The 15030-nt window shown below is 37.2% G+C and overlaps 1 protein-coding gene across 1 annotated transcript in view; it reads left to right on the top strand.

Moving 5' to 3' along the window:
- Positions 1–15030, top strand: part of LOC149833414 (uncharacterized) — a 128345-nt gene that overhangs the window by 101218 nt on the left and 12097 nt on the right. Inside the window, exon 4 of the mRNA XM_090015101.1 lies at positions 9102–9213. Within this exon, the coding sequence (XP_089871227.1) occupies positions 9102–9213 (112 nt within the window). The remainder of the gene's footprint in view (positions 1–9101; positions 9214–15030) is intronic.

The raw sequence follows: 15030 nt of genomic DNA, 5'->3' as shown, positions 1-15030 counted from the left end.
ATTTTCGATTAAGAAATCACTCTTTGACTTTTTATTTTTTGCAGCTCGCGCAACGGATCCTGCTTGCGCCCCGAGGCTCGAGCCTTTTGTCACTTATACCTAGAGACGTCAGCAACCCCGACACTCCCCGAGGTAGGGAAAAGTTGCACAAAGGATATTGGACGAACTAAATTAAGCAATTAACACTAAAATGGAAAAAGGGACAAATATATATACATATGTATCCTTTTAACTCAAGGATGCAGTTTTGCGATCCTTGTCCTTTCCTTTCTGTCATTTACTTCTTTCTGTCTTTACTTTGCCACCGTGCTTTAGTGCACAGGCTTTTGGTTTCACATTCACTGTTTTCTGTCTTTACTTTGCTGTCGCGCTTTAGTGCACAGGCTTTTGCTTTCGCATTTACTGCTTTCTGTCTTTACTTTGCCGCTGCGCTTTAATGCACAAGCTTTTTGCTTTCACATTTACTGCTTTCTGTCTTTTCTTTGCCGTCGCGCTTTAGTCCACAAGCTTTTTGCTTTTGCATTTACTACTTTCTGTCTTTTCTTTGCCGCCGCGCTATGTGCACATGCTTGCATGTTGATAGATATGATTACATAAATGCAACCTCGTAGGACGCATAAGAGCATATATTGTTTTCGCTCTTTTTGAAAAGACGCAAGTTTGCGTATGTTCTTAAGAGTGAGATTCCTTGCATGGATCCAACTTCTCAAACACGCAGTCTTGCAAAGCAAAGTTGAAAGCCTTGTAAGTTGCGAAATAGCAACTAAGTTTCCCCAAGTCAGCGCATTTGGGAGAAGTGTTTCAGATACGTGGCGATCTTATATCATGCAAGTTGTACTTCTATTTCAAAAGATTAAACATGTAAGATCTCGTGTTTTCAGACCTTAGTCGCTTCATGAAAAACTTTGAAATTTGGCTAAGTCTGGTAAGAAAATCGTTTGAGGCTTGAGTTTAGACCAAGGTCTTAGAGTTTGGGTTTGACCCAAGTCTCATCATCAGGGTCTAGACAAGCCAATCGATGTGTGGCAAAGAGTTTTAAATTCAACCTTTAAATTCAAGCGAAGTTCGGGTTATTTTCGGGCGAAATTCGGAATTTGATATTTATGTAATATATCGTTGGATGCGTCTCGAAATTCTGAGTGCAATGGTATTTTACTTTTTCAAATCCGAGTTCCGGTTGGCCCAGAAATCACGTTTTTCTAAAATTTTAGCAGTTTGTTGGCACGGATCCGAAATTGGATCTGATTGAATCCAAGGTATAGGATCCAAATTTTTATGGATTTGGGTCCTAGTTAGGTCCTACAAAAATCTGGAATGGATATAAGTCTTAATCCAAATCTTGTATGAGTATGGGTTTGGATCTTGGATCCGGATCCGATCCAAAATCCAAGCTTAACATTTTTATGACTTTAAATTCAGCTGGGAGTTTTAAATTGGGGTTATTATTATATAAAAAGTCTCCAGGGTCAACATGACCAATTTTGGGAACTTTTGAGTACCCATTAATAAGTAAATTCAAAAAATTGTATTTATTAAATTAATGATTTTTATTAATTTCGGGAATAGAGTTAATAGGGTTTAGGGTTAGCCCTCTTCCCTAATTAAAAAAGGGTATTGAGGATTCCATACCTTTTAGGATTAGGAGGTCAAATAGTCAACCAAATGTACATTAGGGAAGGAGTCTAGAATTTGGAAACTCCCTAATGTGGGAGACCCAAATCTGGAAACTCACTAATGAGTTTCCAGCATTAAATAGGAGAAGGAAGGGGGGGGGGGCGGCAGCCCTTTTCCTTTCTTTTGGCTGGAGAGAAAAAAAATAGGAGAGAGAGAGAGAGAGAGAGAGAGAGAGAGAGAGAGAGAGAGAGAGAGAGAGAGAGAGAGAGAGAGAGAGAAAGAAAGAGGAGAAAGCAAAGAGGAGTGAAGGAGGTAGAAGAGGAGGTTGGAAGCATTGGAGCTCAGCCACACGCCCCCATAGCCTCTATTCTTTTCTTTTTCCAAAAAGGTATTACTTCTTCTTGAAACAAATGAGAAATAGGGTAAAGATTGGATTTTCCATGCTTCTTTTGATGGAAATCCATAGAGGAACAATGAACCTCGATTTCCACCATTATCCCGTTTCGTATAGGCTGTATTTTTGCTGTTTTAGAGAAATATATATATAGATACATATATATGATATACTAGGGGGCAGATTTCTCAAAAGAGGTGTTTTGCTGCTGTTTTTGACAGCATGCACAGGTCCAATCTGGACCTGTGTACATATTTTGGACCCAGCCGACAGGGTCGGCTGGGCTGGGTATCCTTTTCAAAAAAAAAAAAAATAATAAAAAGGGAAGATTTCAGTTTTGCAAAGTAAGTGGTGCTGCTGTTGTTGACAGCATACACAGGTCCAAACTGGACCTGTGTACATGCTGTTGGACCCAGCCGACAGGGTCGGCTGGGGCAGGCATGTGTTCTCACAAAAAAAAAATATATCCAGTTTTGTGGGGTGGGTTTTGCTGTCACCTTTGACAGCCTACACAGGTCCAAACTGGACCTGTGTGTATGCTTCTGGACCCAGCCGACAGGGTCGGCTGGGTTGGGTGTTCTTCCCTTTTCAAAAATAAAAATAAAATATATACATGATATTTTTAACAGGTAGTGTGCGTAAATAAAATTTCTTTTATGCTGTTCTTGTAGACAGCATACACAGGCCCACACTGGGCCTGTGTATATGCTGTTAAGCCTGCGTAAATAAAATTTCTTTTATGCTGTTCTTGTAGACAGCATACACAGGCCCACACTGGGCCTGTGTATATGCTGTTAAGCCCAGCCAACAAGGTCGGCTGGGCAGGCTTGCAACAAAAACATTAAAAAAAAAATATCAGTTTTCTTGTGGCAGGTAGGCTGTTCTTTTTGACAGCATACACAGGCCCAAACTGGGCCTGTGCACATGCTGGTGGACCCAGCCGACAGGGTCGGCTGGGCTGGGCTGGGCTGGGCATTGTTCTTAAAAAAAAAAAAACCGTGAAATCTGTTTTTAGTGAGGTTTCGGCTGTTGGTTTGGCTGGCTGGCAGCCAGCAGAGTAGCTCTCGGCTGACTGTCAGCTGCTGGCCGAACCGACAGGCCCAGCCAAGTGCTTGGCTGGGTGGGTGTGGATGGTTTTGGCGGGGCTGGGGCAGGCCCAGTCGACCCAGTCAGTGGGTGCTGGCCTGGGCCCTGGCCTTGAGAAAACTTTTGGGTATACTTTATACAGAAAATTTTTCTGTATAGGAGGGACTTCCTGGCAGCTTACACAGGCCCAAAAGGGGCCTGTGAATACCTTGTCAGACCCAGCCGACCGGGTCGGCTGGGCTGGGCTGCGCTGTTAGATACAAAATTTTTCTCATGTGGGTATTGTAGCATGCTAATGATATAAGTGTGTTAAATTATAAAAACAGGGCTGGCTGAAATTAGTAAAGTTAGGCTTTTAAATCTCTTACGGCATGTTAAACCTTGGGAATAAGTCATGTACCTGAAATTTTAATTTTTCACATGTTAGGCGTTGATGTGGTTCATATGTGTGTTTGAGCATGCTTACACTTTATTCCATGACAAAGTTGTTTGAGTGCTTACTTATTTATGGACTTAACAGGTGTGGTTGCATATACATAAACGCATGAATGCTCTTTTATTCATCTCATTACAATTCATGATTAGAACCATATGTGGTGATAATTGCATAAAGAGGCATGCATGCGCATACCATGCATATGCACAGAAAAATGGGGTATAACATGGGTTGTGTAAATTGCATATGGGAATGTCATATTTCATGTTTATTGTCAATGGGTTAATTTGGTACGTATATGCCTATCCCTTGCAGGCATGTTAATACCACTGCATACTTATGATTATGATTCTTGCATCAGTGCTTCGGTGATCATGATGAATCATCGCGGGTTTGGTAAACCCGAGTTGTGGAAATGTTTCCCTTACTCATTTCAATGCATTGCAAAGATCATGCCTTATTAATATTTCAGTTTTATTGCGCTGTTCTATATGTTTCCACAGGCCGGAGTCCTGTGATGGCTCTCGCGAGGTAGATGCGAGCTTTTATCTTTCTTTTTGCATATGATGTTGCAAAACTTAAGAAATTAAATTTAAATAAAAGAATTATAATGCACAGTGTAATATACCTTCTGGGATCACCCATCTGGAGAATGAGGATCTTAGAAATCCGGTCTTGGGGAGACTGTGAGGATACAAAACTCCGTGTGCTTAATTTTGGTTCCCTGAACCCGATATTGAGGTTCCTTCTCCTGGCCACGGTTTTAGGAAGAGTCCGCCACTTTACCCGGGAGTGGTGTGTTTGACACAGCTGTTGTTTTTGGTACCGAGGAAGTGACACTTGTGGGCGTGGGGTGTCCCTTGTGTCCCCGACATTAGATGTGGAGGTCTAATGTTCCGAAGGTGATTCGGTCGAGGGCTAAGTTGGAACCCAGTAATAAAATATAAATTGTGTGCTAAGCTACCCTGGGAACTTAACTTAATCTCGGGGTTTGTACCCGTTTGGTGTATCCGCGGGCAACGGTAATTAAAAAGAGAAACTTAAAGTTGTATGCATTTAATAGGGCATGCATAAGGAAACAAAAGACTTAAATGGAAGATAATAAAATGATTCATGCATTGCATAAAAGACATGCATTTTTCCTGTTATGCATTAGATCATGCATACTTTAATGGTTTCCTTACTCAGTACATGAGGGTAAGTGTTGAATGTTTAATTCTTGTTGCATGCTGAAATTTTAGTAGATGCTGCTGCTTTACTGTCTGTGCATGCTTAGCAATTAGGATTGTTGCATGAATAAATTCTCAATTGCTATAAACTGTCTTGTATGTATTTCCATTAATTGTTGCATGATATCTCATCTTGACTCTTTATCTCACTTGTTTCATTAAGAAGTAGCTGTGCTCAGGATTTTGATTCTGACACCCTACTTCATTGGTTTTTCGCAGGAACAGGTGATCAGTAAAGTCGACAGCTACTGCGAGGGCGCGAGAGTCACAACGAGTTTTGACAGTCTTCTTTGTGGATAGAGTGGCTCTTTGTTTTGGTTTTTCAGTCTAGTGTTCTTGTTATTTGCTTATTGTCATCAGTAGTTACTTGAGTCAGACACTTTATTGTTGAGATTAGTTTTTATTTCATGAATAAAGGTAATTGTTAGTTATAGATGTTAGTTGCAAGTTCCTTTGTGGTTTGTGGCTATCCAGTTGGAATTGGAACTGTGAGGACCCCGGGTCTCTGGGAAGTTTTCCGCACTGTTTTAGAAAAAAAAAATTCGCATTTTCAAAGGGGATGAGTTGGGGTCGTTACAAAACATGTCAAAATGAGTTATTTGATTACATCATGTCTTTGCGAAACATTGAGTTGGGTTTTCTTTGGAGAAACCCATACCCCTCTCATCGTAGTCGTACTTTTAGACAGGTACAATATGTTTTTACTGCTATGATTGGATGAGAGGTTCGTGTAACCTCAAAGCATGCGAATGGCACATTGTGGAAATCATTTACATAGTGATGTTTCGCCTTCATAGGCAAGATGCTCGAGTTGGTTTGAAAGACCAGAGTATGTCAAGTCAAACTAAATATTTGTTGCATCATTTTTTTCACAACACATTAAAGCTGGGGTTTCTTTATAAGAAACCTATACTCCTCTCATCGTAGCCGTACTTTTAGACATATATGATATGTTAGTACTACGATGATTGGATGAGAGGTTTATGGTAACCTCGCAATGTACAAAGGCACAATGATGAAATGAAAATCACATAAATGGTGATGATTCGCCTTCACAGGCAAGATGCTCGAGTGTGTTTGAAAGACCAGAGCATGCAGAATGAGTCTTCTGTTAAATAAAACTTGACGCACCCATTCACCCACTTTTTTCGTCAAGGGAGAGGATGGGATGATACAAAAACTTCGATGGACAAGTTGTTAACAACCACCCCTCGGGCAAATGACGCGGTGTTCCCAGTCATCGGAGTTAGGGGATGAGACTACAAAAAATTATCCTAAGTGGTAGATCCCATGGGCTTCTGCAGAAGCTGGATGCATCCCTTGAATGAGTGGCCTTTGGAGAATTCTCTCTCGGTCATTGGCCGTGCCCTTAGGAGCGGACTCTGTTCGCTATCCGTGGTATCGAAAATACATGGCATAATAAACCCTCGGATCAGTTTCTACGTTTCGTGCATGTGCGTACCCGTAGGTCAGCTAATATTGAAATAAAAGTTACCCTGCTCACATTACTTGTTGAATTGTGCATCATGTATTAATTAACTGCTTATGCTAGATTTATCGTATTACTTGCTGAGTTTTGTATCATGTATGAATTTGATGCATATGTTAGATTTGTTCACATTACTTGCTGAATTGCTGATCATGTATGAATTAAATATTTTTGCTGGATTTGTTCTTTATTGTCTTACTTATGCACCTACCCGTTTTTTATGAAATTGACCCATTTTATGGGTACAAGTGATGATTAAATTTACGAAACGGGCGATGACACGATTGCAAGATGGTTTCAAGATCCCACTGTTTCTGCTGACATTCTGCGTTTAGGATACATTTTGAAGTTTTGCATTTTGTATAAGGGTTTCCTCAGAAAATCCTATTTTGTATAAATTTGTTATTTCCTTTTAATGCATATGGTTTTCTAGATGCTTTGCGGGGATTCAATCTATTGTGAAATAAAGGTTTTTATGCTAACGAGTCCAAGGTTGTCGACTTTTCTCTTTTCCTCTCGAAAAATCATTTCCGCTGATTTACTAAACCAAAAACTCTGAAAAATAAAAGATTTTTTAGTCTCTTTCAATTATTTTGAAAGGTTCCAAGTTCGAAATTTTGGGGCGTTACACAAGGTCTTGGTTCAAGAGTTTTTCGGTTGCAATTCAAGGCAATGGTTTTACTCAGTCCTCATTAGATCATTTAATTTTCATTTACAACGGTAACAATTTTGTCACTGTGTTACTAATTTATGTTGATGATATAATTGTTACTGGCAATTGTAGTGAACATATTGAAGACTTGCACAAAAATTTTAAGATGAAAGATCTTGGTCTGTTACAATATTTTCTTGGGATAGAGGTAGATCGACAAGTTGATTCTCTTATTTTAACTTAGTACAAATACACGATGAATCTCCTAAATAAAACGGATATGAAAAATTGTAAACCTGCTGCAACCCCAGTTCTCATTCATCAGAGATTGGGCGCGAATGGTGGAAAATTGTTTCATGACCCAACACAGTTCAGAAGCATAGTTGGAATACTGCAATATCTCACTTTCACTCGTCCAAATATTGTTTTTGCTGTTAATCAGGTGTCACAATTCATGCATCAGCCTAGAACATCACATATGGAGGGTGTGAAAAGGATTTTCTGATATTTAAAGGGCGCTATTGGAGATGACTTGCTCTATAGAAATATGGCACCGCATGAAGATATGTTAATGGTTACACTGGGTAGGAGATCCTAATGAGAGAAGGTCCATTTCTGAATACTGTGTTTTTCTTAGAAGAAATTTGGTCTCATGGAGTAGTAAGAAACAATAAGCTGTTGCGAGGTTCAATACAAAGGCTGAATATCGTTCTATGGCTGCAGTTACAACTGAGATGTCATGGATTAGACACATGTATGATTTGACACTCTTGCTGTGTGATAATCAAGGAACTATCAAGATTTCAGTAAATCCCATTCAATATGGAAAGACAAAACATATCGAAATTGATCAACATTTTATTCATCAAAAAGTGGAGGATCAAGAGATTGAGACCAACTATGTCCGAACTGAAGACCAAGTGGCTGATTTGTTCACTAAAGGCCTCACAAAGAACAAGTTTTGGTATTTAAGAAGCAAGTTGTCCATGGTTGCTAACCATGTACAACTTGAGGCTATTAAAGCGTGAGGTTTGAGGTGATCTAGATCCATATCACTCATGTCACTGTTCACGATGTTACTATTCACGTCTCCTAGTTTTCTATTGTATTTTATTATATATTGTGTTTTTAAAATACCCTTTATTAGTCTCCTTGTATTTTGTGTTAATAAAGTTGTTTTAGTAAAGATGTATTTTAGTGTAAAGTGAATATAAATAGTCACAATGAAGCACGATTTTCCCATATTGGGAATCGTGAGAGTTCAACTCAAACCTTTCTCGTCTTCTTTCTCTCTGCAGGAACCTCTGAAAACCTAAATTTAACATGGTTGTGAGTATTGGTAAATAACTAAACTTCCATTCACCAGGATCTGCAACAATTAATCTACCATAGACATGTCTAGTTGACATGGAACTCTTTTTCTTGGATAACCGGGGAAAAACATCCCTGCTCACTGAGTTCATTGGCACCAAACCCTAGGTCTTCCTTGCCTGCTAGGGAGTACATGCAGCTTCAGCCGTGCCACAAAGGATGCACACCCATGGGTTTTGAACTTGTGTCACCCCATCAACTTGGTAACGTTTGCAAAATTGCCCCTATCAGATGATCAGAGTCCTCGTGAGCAAGGCAACATGGATTTGCTATGTGCATTCCAGAGTTCTGTAAAAGCTATTGCGTGTAATTTCTAGGAGTTAATTGTTGAAACTTTGTTAACTGTTTTAAGACTTGCACTATTAGCATCAAGAGCTGGTTATGTGACTATAATTTAAATGTCATAGCATAATTTTATGATTCGTTCATATTCTCCAATACAGTGCAGTCATGATTTATGGGTTTTTTCTCTTGTCCATATTTATTATACAAAGTTCATTGCTATGTGCATTTCATAGAAGTGTGTCATGTAATTTCTAGGAGCTAATTGTTGAAACTTTATTAATCGTTTTAATACTTACATTATTAGCATGAAGGGCTTGTTATGTGACTGTAATTTAAATGCCAGAGCATCATTTGTGATTCGTTCTTCTCCAATACAGTCCAGTCATGATTTATGTTTTTTTCTCCTTGTCCATGTTTATTGTACAAAGTTCGTTGGTTATGTACTTGTATCAGTCTTCATCCTTTTATTTAAGTGTAACTTGTCTAAATACAACAATCCATGTATACTGATGGCATGTTGAATGATCTTTTGTATTATTTCAAAGGAAAAAGGTAATGATCCAGCAAAGCCAAGTCACTTGGGCACGAGGCAGAATGTTCCTTCATACGCCATACCAATGCTTCCTATGGATAGTGATGATGGTATTTCATACAAAGGTTAGTCTTCTAAATATTTGCATTTATTACACCTAAAACCTTTTATGTTTTGGTGTAGAAGCAGATTGTTTGATTTATAGAAAATGGACTAGTAATTTCAATCTCTGATGTGCAGAAGATTTATGAAATCCTTTCTTTTGTTTTCTGATTTAAACACAATTTTTTGACTAAAAATTCTGTAAAAAAAAGGGGAAGATCATGCTAACAAAGAAAATGTTAAAAAGGAAAATGTATCCTACGTTGCATCACATGAGCATCACTGTTAAAAGAGTGTTTTTACAAAGTGTAAGGCAACTAAAAAATAATACAAACCGAGAGTGTGTGTTGATGTGTATTTAAAATGAATGTATGAAGTAATAGAGAAGAATAAATTTAAATATATTAGCATTGTATGACAGTACTACCAATAAATAAAAGGGTAATTTCTTGACGTGAACCCACCTTTTACGTGATATTCCAGGTCAGGTGCCACCTTTTCTGAAATTTCTGATACGGACACGACTTTTCCTGTCAATGGTCTAGGCTTCCTCAAAGCAAATGGTGGGAAACCTATGAAGGTGTAAGTTCTTTCTATGTTTCCCTTATATGGCCACTAAAAGCATTTTATCACCCTTTGAAACATGAAATGGCTTAACTACCCCTACTGAGTACTGAACCACCCTTTGGCATTGCAGGTTTATGGAGCTCCTGCGCACATCTAAAACAGATCAGGTCCATATTTGGTTTATGGGTAGCATAGATCCAAATAGGTCAGATCCAAAACAAATATATTTAGCCATTTAGGTTTACTTGATCACAGATTGAAACGGAATAAGCATTACAGTGGGGTTTGGGTTATAATGGGCTATCTGGCCCATTTTTTACTTGAAAATCAGTAGGTTTAACTCGTTTTCACCAGATCACAGGTTCTCATTTCTTTAACCAGATTCAGAACTTTATTGTAAGATATGAGTAGGATCCAGGGATAAAAAGAGAACATTTCCTCAAAAACCAGATCCAAAATCAGATCTGGCACAATTTTATATTGGATAGCATATATATGAATTTGCATCAGATCCATAACAAATATATTTGGGTTTATTTGAATCTAGGTTGGAACTGGGAAGTCTTATTGTTGGGTTTGGGTCAAATTTGGGTCTAGCTCGACTCATTTTTCTTGAAAATCAATGGGTTTAACTTGTTTTGGGCAGATTCAATATCACAAGGTTGCATTGTGCAAATGACTTTGGAACTTTATAACGAGATCTAAGCCAGATATGGGTATTCAGTGTAGTCAAGTTTGGGCCAGAATTAGGTGTAACCCAACTTATTTCTTTTTACTTGATAATCAAGTGTTTAATTCATTTTCAGTGGTCCAGATTGCATGGTCTCATTTACTAACACGATTCGAAACTGTATGGTGCAATCTAAATTGTATCAAGATAGGAAACGAGGACTAATATTCATAAATCAGATCTGCAGCCAGATCTAATCCATATTTTCAATTCTTGATATCATATATTCAGGTTAATAGAGGCTTCCTCAAGTACTTGCTCCAATAGATCTGGATGTGGGCCTCTTCCGGTCATGGTGGAGATGCTAGTAGGAGCATCATAGCAACGGTGGGGCCTCTTTCAACCACAATCGTGCTAGTAATGTGGGTTGTCTAAAGACTGGAGAAGGAAAAGGTGAGGCAGTGGAGACGCTAGAAAGAGGATGGGGGAGTAGTGGAGACCCTAGGAAAACAACGAGATGTGGGACCATCGGGTAAGGTGAAGAAGCTAAAAACAATGGAGAAAGAGAAGTGCGGGATTCATGGTAAAAGGAAGTAGGGCTGAGCACAACAAGAAAACAGGAGTGGTAGGGAATGGAGAAAGAGAATCAGTAAAGGGTGTTTTCCATGTTTTAATATATCTAAGTCAAGTTAACTGGTTGAGTTTAACCATAGGTTACAACAGGTCTCTATTTGACCATTATCAGGAAACGTTTTGCCTGTATCAGTAATTTCGGAAAAGATGGTATCTGACGTGGAATATCAAGTAAAAGGTGGCTCTGTATCAGGAAATTACCCTAAATAAAAATTATCTTGCTGTAGATGTCTACTGTCACAGCACTAGTAAAAATCATTAGAGCAATGCAAATAACAGAATATAGGAAAATAATTGAAAACTTGGAAGGATGCTGTAGGAGCAGATAGGAGCTCTAGATACGGAGGAATGGAGAAACAGAAATTGAAAAGCCAACCTCATGCAGTTGGGATAAAGTTCAATGATGGTGACATTAGTCACTGCCTCATCTAGGCATTGCATTTGTGTGGCTCATGATTTGAATTCCCCCATCACGTGCACTTCCAGTGGAGTTTATATCTTAAATCTGGGTTGTAAATATCATACCATATTGTATGATATTGTAGTATCGTTAGCCCATGTATTGTTACAAAATGACACAGAACCCAAGACATTCTAAATCGCAATCCAAATGCCAAATCGAAATACATTTGAATATTAACAAGATACAAACTAATACAAGTTTTGTGAATAAATGATTTCATTCATAATGAACAATAAAATACATAAAAAATAAATATATAAAAACCTCACTACAAAATGCACTCAAACACTCAAAAATATCTAGAATTACCCATCACTCTCTCAAAACTCACACCCACTTATTTATAGAGAAGAAGGTAGAGAAGAGAGAAAATGTGAGTACCTTTTCTAGCTGTTGGAGAGGGTCCAACGACTAGAAATCTAGCCGTTGGACCCTTTCCAACAGTTAGAAACAGTCAACCTAAGTTGACTATAGTATATATATATTATACAACTATATGTATATATATTATATTATATATATGTATATAAATATATATTATATTAAACAATATATACACATACGTATATACTATGTCACAGGGATTCGGCTAGCAGGGTGCCGCACCCGCGTCGACGCGACTCGACGCGGGTGCGTGTGCGGCACCGGGTGCGGTCAACCCTATCCTGGGTGCGTTGACCGCACCCAGGATCATTTAGGTCCATTCTTGTTTTGGATTTTTTTTTTTTAAAAATTGCCCAAATGGGCTGCAAATTTTTTTTTTAAAAAAAAGTAATGCTGACAGCAGCTGTCTGTCAGCTGCTGACAACAGCTGTCAGTTGCAGAAGCTGTCTGTCAGCTGCTGACAGCAGCTGACCCCCTTTTTATATATATATATATATCTTTACATTTTTGCCCCTGCCGCACCCCTGCACCCGGGTTTTGTTGAAGTGCCGAATCCCCGCACCCGCACCCGCGCCCGCACCCGCACCCGCACCCGCACCCGCACCCATGTGACATAGCGTATATATATACATCCATCTTTAACACCCTCCTCAAACTTACAATGACTTACTGCAAGTTTGAAATTACAAAAGAAGAAACCCAGTATATAAAATGTCTTCATAGACTTCATCAAGTTTTTCCATTTGGTGCCTCTTCAAGGGATACTCAATCACATGCTCCATTACATAAAGGATCTTCAATATCATCAATTTTTGATATTCTCGAAATGTCTTTAGAATCATCCATACCGCCAATATTTGGAGAACTTTTAAAGAGAGTAAAATAAGTGCAATCTAACAAGAAATATGTATATATATATATATATATATATATATATATATATATATATATATATATATATAAGATGATGGCCAAGCACACAAACATAAAATATGTACAAAATATTTGATAAGTCAATTTAACATTTTCAAAATCATTTAAAGTAAGAATTGATTTTGAACCATTAACTTTAAACATGATAGTCATTGACAAAACCGACTATAATAAAATAATATTAAGAGAGATGCAAACAATTATAAAGTTATTTTATGAAAATCATGCACATATATATCTATCACGAGAAAGACCTGATTATTAAAGAAAGAATTTACAAAAGATTTAAAATCACAAGACAATTTTACACAACGGAATACATAAAAGACAACGGTGTTAAAAAAACATTAATTTTTCATAAAATAATACCAAGGTCAAATACACACAATAGCCACTATGGGCATACACATAAGAGATTTCACTAATGAAATGCTTAGAAAAACATGTAATGAAATATGTAGAATTACAAAAACAAAGTGCAAAAACACATAGAAGTCCAAGTATGAACAACACAAAGACACAATACAAGCAAAAAAGTTTATAAACACAAGTCCACTATGAGACAATATAAAGAGCCAACAAAGGGCAACACAAGCAAAAAAAAAAGTATATATTTTTTATTGAATATATGCTTGAAAAAACATAACCTTATGCAAATTATGCAAGACAATTAATTATGGAATAACTCTTGCAACTAAAGCATATATAATGCAAATTGCATGAAAATATTTTAATAACCATTTCTCGTAAAAGAGCAAATGAGTTTAGAAAAATTACTAAGAGATTTTAAAAATCTCATACATCATAATGAATGAATTTTTCAAATTAAAACACTAGTTTGACCATCACAAGCAATCACCTCACTAGATCTCCAATCCTAAAAAATAAAATGTATTAAAGACTAGAACAAGAGTACAAACATAATGACACTAAAGGGTAAAAAACACACACGAAAGTGTGTATAAACATCTCTTGTCTACATATAATGACACTCAAAACAAGAGTATAATCATAAAGCCAATGATGGGCTAAAATCACACACGAAGGTGTGATTAAACATCTCTTGTCTACATATATTGACACTAAAAAAAGCAAGTGTATCAACGAGTAGATCAAGAGTATAATCTCACTGCCAACAACGGACTAAAAACACACATGAAGGTGTGAAAAGACATCTCTTGTTTACATATAATGACACTTAGATAAGAGGCATAAAAAGGAGAAGACACTTGAGGTAAGAAAACTTGTAATGAAAAACAAATTAATGACATCAATAAGAATAAAGATTTTAACAATCTTTCAAAACTCCATGGTTTCATAACTATCATCACAAGATATCAAGCATCAAATGACCATATAAGCAAAAGAATGTTAAAATACATTTATAGAAACCGAGGTCAATCACGTACCAATTAGACACATACCTGAGGTGTACACAAAACTCACCCCAACGACTAACTTGGATTTTCAATAACAATAAGTTAAGAGGCTAATCATCTATCATCAAGACCCAAGGCAAATGACAACACGCCACTCATAAACTTGAGTATCTAGATTGATAGGATGATACGAGGTGCACACATAACTCACCTCAACGGCTAACCCTGACCCAATAAGAATAAGGCCAAAAACAAATGCATTATATAAAATTCAATGATGGACAATTCAAATGCCATAAAAAGGTAATACATACATAAATAAATTTCCAAATAGGTGAGTTCATAAAAGGAACTAATTTGAAAAGACAAAGTTTCAAATAAAAAATCCAATGAAGAAGATGAAATCTTAGAATGAATGTAGTTCAATCATATGCCAAACATTATGTCTCATGTTAATTTTTACAATCTTTAATAAGCAAATAAGAATCATGCTTAATATAAGCAATTCTTCAAAAATGAATTCATAAATCCACCAATCAAGGAATAAGTGCACTAAGACACATCACACATAAATGATCCAATAACTCTCAAAGAGAAGACAAGAACAATATATATGATCTTAAAAAGAAGCCTTTTAGATTTAAATCATAAGTCCACTATGAGACAACAATGACATGTAACATTAAGAAAATAACACCTATAGAGATTCTTAAAGAACCATTATAAACCCAAAAGCTTACATAATTATCACCAATCATGAATACTCAAAACAATAAGATAATGTAATAACTTATAGCTACATAGGCTATAC

This window comes from Nuphar pumila, chromosome 7, assembly GCF_984573655.1.
Source record: "Nuphar pumila chromosome 7, dmNupPumi1.hap1.1, whole genome shotgun sequence".
NCBI lineage: Eukaryota > Viridiplantae > Streptophyta > Magnoliopsida > Nymphaeales > Nymphaeaceae > Nuphar > Nuphar pumila.
The sequence above is the reverse complement of the archived record's forward strand: the minus strand, read 5'-3'. Positions and strand labels throughout refer to the sequence as shown.